Source organism: Nematolebias whitei, chromosome 9 (genome assembly GCF_014905685.2).
Source record: "Nematolebias whitei isolate Nwh7 chromosome 9, NemWhi1, whole genome shotgun sequence".
Lineage (NCBI taxonomy): Eukaryota > Metazoa > Chordata > Actinopteri > Cyprinodontiformes > Rivulidae > Nematolebias > Nematolebias whitei.
The window spans coordinates 13286982-13291998 of NC_056506.1; the positions used below are offsets into that span (position 1 = coordinate 13286982).

General features: G+C 44.2%; 1 protein-coding gene across 1 annotated transcript in view; it reads left to right on the forward strand.

Annotated features, from left to right (window-relative positions):
• The first annotated feature begins 1063 nt into the window (after positions 1-1063).
• The window catches only part of LOC119414385 (cysteine/serine-rich nuclear protein 1), a 7647-nt gene continuing 3693 nt past the window's right edge, over positions 1064-5017 (forward strand). Inside the window, exons 1-2 of the mRNA XM_037681477.1 lie at positions 1064-1161; positions 3804-3998. Of these exons, the coding sequence (XP_037537405.1) occupies positions 3830-3998 (169 nt within the window). The 5' untranslated portion in view covers positions 1064-1161; positions 3804-3829. The remainder of the gene's footprint in view (positions 1162-3803; positions 3999-5017) is intronic.

Below are 5017 nucleotides of genomic sequence, written 5' to 3' on the forward strand. Positions count from 1 at the left end.
ATGTGAGATCAAAGCTCAACCTCATGGGTATTTCAGTCCTTCCGTTCATCTGCCTGTCCATCTGTTAATCTGATGCTTTGTGAGTCGGTCTTCTGGAGAGCTCAGCTTCATTTTCCTCCCAGCCAGCAGTCTGTGATTACCTTTACAGGCAGAGACGCTGGAATGTTAATCCATTTTTTTTTCTTCCACTGAAAACATTCAGTAGACATTCAGTGTTCTTACAAACGCACACAAATAAACTGTCAGCATCTGCTTTTAAAGACAACATCTGTAGTGTCTTTGTTCGAGAAGAACAGATCCACTATCCTGTTTTTATCTGCAGCTCCTCTGCAATGAAGGGAGTTTCCTGCATTTTCTGGAATATTACAGGAGTCATATTTCAATAAAATAACATGAATACCAGAGAGTATGTCACCAAAAACAAACGCCTTTTCACCATTTCTCAATCCGCTCTGAAAGGACTTACACAGACACTAAAGACCAAACAGCCTTTAACATAAATATTAAATGCAATTTCTCTAAATTAAAGTGTTTCAGTCTCCTCTGAATGTCGTAAACTTATTGAAGTGAATAAAAGCTAACACCTAATTTATGCCCAGAGGAGTAAAAAGGGCTGTTTATCTGATGTGGAGGTTGAAAGTCTTCATGATTACAGACAGCTCAGTGTGAACACAACAGACAGGAATCTGTGGGCTGTCTGCCTGTGTCACTGTCTGCGTCAGGACAGAGGAGACACAGACACGAACAAGAGGAGTCACTTTACTATACTTCCGGGTTTGGTTATCTGGCGCGTTAAATACGTAAACCCCACGAAACGATTCAGTTAAAGCCAATCGTTCACTTTTATGTTGTTTTGACAAACGTTTTGCTAGCAGGACAACATCGTTATGCAGGATGAGTGACTGTGTTTATTAAAGGTAAACTGTACATATGTCTTTGTGATGATTAGCATAGCAAGCTACCCCAACTGCTGTGCGCATGCGCATTATCCGGTGGTTTAATGGTCAGTGAACTATCTTGCCACATGACTCTTTTAGTCTTTGGGAGCTCCCAGTCTGTCCTCTCATGTTCTCACTGGGAGCTCCACTAGCAGAACAAAATGCTCCGCTGGCCGCAGGAACAGCCGTAACTGGTCTCCAACAGGCTCCTCTTCAGTTTGTGGTGAGTAATTGAGTATAAATACTCTCCTGTTCCGGTCATTACATTATATAATCATTATACTTCTGCTGGTATTGCGAAATTAATCCAGTTTTGTCTCTTTACCGGCTCTTTGTTGTAAGTTTATGTTCAAAGCGCAGCTGGAGAGATTAAAAACATCTAATATTTAAACAAACTGTGAGTGTGGAGGCTGGAGTTCACGAGACAGGGGGACACTGTTGTCACTGTGCGCGCGCGCGCGTGCGCGAGGTCAACAGGTCAGCTGTCTAAAGACTCTTTATACAAACAGGAAGTGAATCCTTCAGCAGAGACGAACTGCACGGGTGAAAACTGTGTGATAATAACGTGAATTATTAACGTGAAGCACATGAATGCATTCACACACACACGCCCTGGTGCACGCGCACGTTTTGCTGCTTTGAACCTTTAAATTATTGATGTGTCAGTAATAAATGTGATGTAACTGGGACAAGCAGCCTCTGGAATAATAAGTGTTGCAGGGGTTGTAAAAGCTGTCATTTTATTTGTGGAAATATTTGATTTTTCTGAAGAAATAAGATTATTTTTTATTAATAATAACAATAATAATAATAATACAGAGGTGTGTGTTAGGGGATATTGGAAGCTTGAGCGCACTGAGGTACAAAATGTTTAAAATTGTTCTTTAACAAGGAGACACTGTTTAACCTGCTGTGAACTTTACTGTGATAAATGTTTTTAATTTCTGCTGTAACAACACAGGAGCCTAATGGTGTTTACAAAGATTTAATAAAAGCTTCTAATGCAAATAAATTACATTATTATTATTAACCTTTATTTAACCAGTAAATCCCATTGAGATCACAGATCTCTTTTGTAAGGGAGGTCTGGGCCTGAAGGCAGACTAACATGCATGTTTTGGGTCTGTGGGGGGAAACCGGAGTACCCGGAGAAAACCCACGCATGCACAAGAAGAACATGCAAACGCCACATAGAAAGACCCCAGGCCCAACTGGGGATTGAACCCATAACTTTCTTGCTGTGAGGCAACAGTGCTAACCACTGATCCACCGTGCTGTCAAAATGCAAGTTACAGTTTTGTGTTTGATATTCCATCCATCCATCCATCCATTATCTTTACCCGCTTATTCCATTTTGGGTCACGGGGGTCGCTGGTGCCCATGTCCAGCAATCACTGTGCGAGGGGCGGGGTACACCCTGGACGGGTCGCAAGTCCATCACAGGGCCACATAGAGACAAACGACACAAACAAACATTCAGTCTCTCACTCACACCTAGGGACAATTTAGAGTTACCAATCAGCCTAACATGCATGTTTTTGGTCTGTGGGAGGAAACCGGAGTACCCGGAGGAAACCCACGCATGCACGGAGAGAACATGCAAACTCCACCCAGAAAGGCCCCTGGACCGGGGTTTGAACCAAGGACCTGCTCGCTGAGAGGCAGCAGCTCTACCAGTTGCGCCACCGTGCTGCCCGTGTTTGATATTATGAGGTTGTTTTTTTTTGATGATCAAAATGAGCCCTTCCGTTTTATTTTGCTGTTCAGGTGAAAGTAAAACATGACTTTTTATCCTTTTTTTTATTATTATTATTATTTTTATCTTGGCATTGCACTTCCCACGCACTAAGAGTGCTGGGTTCTTTTAATAACTCGACTGCTGGGTTAAAGCTGCAGGCTCATATTGGGTTGATCTGATCAAATGTTGGGTCAAAAAGTTGTAGTTGACTTTAGGATACGTCATTTTGAGCCAGAAGTTGATCAAATCGGACCTAACTGCACCTCATAAGACATTTGAGTAATAAAATGGAAGATGTTTTGTTGGTTGGACCCAAGTTGTAGTGACCATTTTAAGCAGATTTTGTGTTGTTCTTTTAAAAAACAACCATTTAGCAGCTCTAATTTCACAAAATAGCCCCCATTATAGAGTAGAATAGCTGCTTGAGTTAAAAACTGCCTAAGGTTCAAATTTGACCCCGAGCGTAGTTTCAGACTGGATTATTTTTAAACCTGCAGTTTTTACTGTGTATCAATGAATTGCATCACATTCCCATAATAATGAAAGAGTTTCTTCTTGTTGGCCAATATTTAAACACCACGTTTACATCAGTGAATAATCATTGGTTATCTGGCAGCTCGTGTCTTTCGGCCGTCTGTAGAGTCCTGAACCTGGGCTAAGTCTTGTTTCCCCTGAAAGTGCTCCTGTTTGAAATCATTTTCCGTGTCCGGACCCAAAAATAGCAGCCACTCGATCCGCTGCACGCCCAGCCCTGAGCATGCAACCACGAGATGTTGCGTTTCCTTGTATTCTTCTGTAGAAAACAGCTCGAGGAATCGCAGGAATGTTAATGAGTCTCCGGAGCAAAGAAGGGCCGTTTGAGTTTTTTCTGTTTTGCTTGTTGACGTGTGAGCACGACTTCTTGTTCAATGAGTTTTGAAGGTAAATCACTGTCGAGATGGAATGAGCCTAAACAAACGTGTGGCCTGAAACCAGCTCGGCCGGCGTCCTCGAGGTCTGCTCTGTGGAAATCCATCCCTGTCACTCCTTTATTTATTGGTTTATGTATTTATTTATTTGTTTATCGGCGTGTTACTGCAGAGTGCTGGTTATTCAAAGCAACATGTCTGCCTTTTGTTCCCTTCCAGGAAGTCTGACGATCATCAGTCAAACCATGAGAGGCATCCTGAAGAGAAAGTTTGCAGAGGTAGAGAAATACTCCAGCTCTTCCTCTTCTCCTTCCTCTCTCTCCTCCTCAAACTGGGAGTCCGATGGGGAGGGGAGCTCATCAGAGAACCAGGATTTCCCCCCTCACAGTCCCGCCTCGCTCTCCGCCCTGCCCAGTAAGTCTTCAAACCTGCACCCAACATTCATTTCTCTCCCTTCTTTCAAATAATGCCACCCTGCTCCTTATCGAGTGTCAGACAGGAGTGTCTCTTATCAGCCTGCAGCAGAAGTTAGAGCTGACTGATATGAAAACACTCGTTCTAGATAACACGCCGAGAACGACTCCCCTCCTGGGCGTCCGTCCGGCGCTGTGGAGGATCATTTGCCTAAGCAACAGGAAGTTGTGGAGTCAATTTGAATAGCAGTGCTGCTTTAAACAAGTCATATCAAATGGCTTCACGTGCTGATACAAAGTACTTATCTTCTGCTCGTCCCATGAAGTCACTGAAAGAGGGACATGGTCTGTGATGGACAGACGTCATTAACCCGGTCAGAGTGGAGACATCCAAACAAAGGGATGGGCTCACTGCACCAAGAGGCCAACTGAAGCACTCGGAGGAACAGGAAACACACAGACCAGCAGAAAGTGACCTGAAGAGAGACAACATGTTCCAGTCTGCATGGATCCTGATCCAGATCATCCACACCGAGGCAGAAACTGCAGAGCAGGGTGGAGGACATCTGTGGACAGGGACAGGGAGGAAAGCCAGACATGGCGTGGACACTTGTACACAAACAAACAGAGGCCTGGGTGGATGTTTTCAGAAAGGTTACGGCCATCTCCTCAGGACAAACAGGTTCCAGGCTGTACAGGCTGGGCTTAAAAGATTCAGAGTGTAAGTGTTTAAACAAAGAGAGCAGGCCAGCCAGCTGCTCTGTGCTTCCAGCAGCTTCAGACCTCACATAGACCTTTAACTGGACCGTCAGACCTCTCATAGACCTTTAACTGGACCGCCAGACCTCACATAGACCTTTAACTGGACCGCCAGACCTCACATAGACCTTTAACTGGACCGTCAGGCCTCACATAGACCTTTAACTGGACCGTCAGGCCTCACATAGACCTTTAACTGGACCGTCAGACCTCACATAGACCTTTAACTGGACCGTCAGACCTCACATAGACCTTTAACTG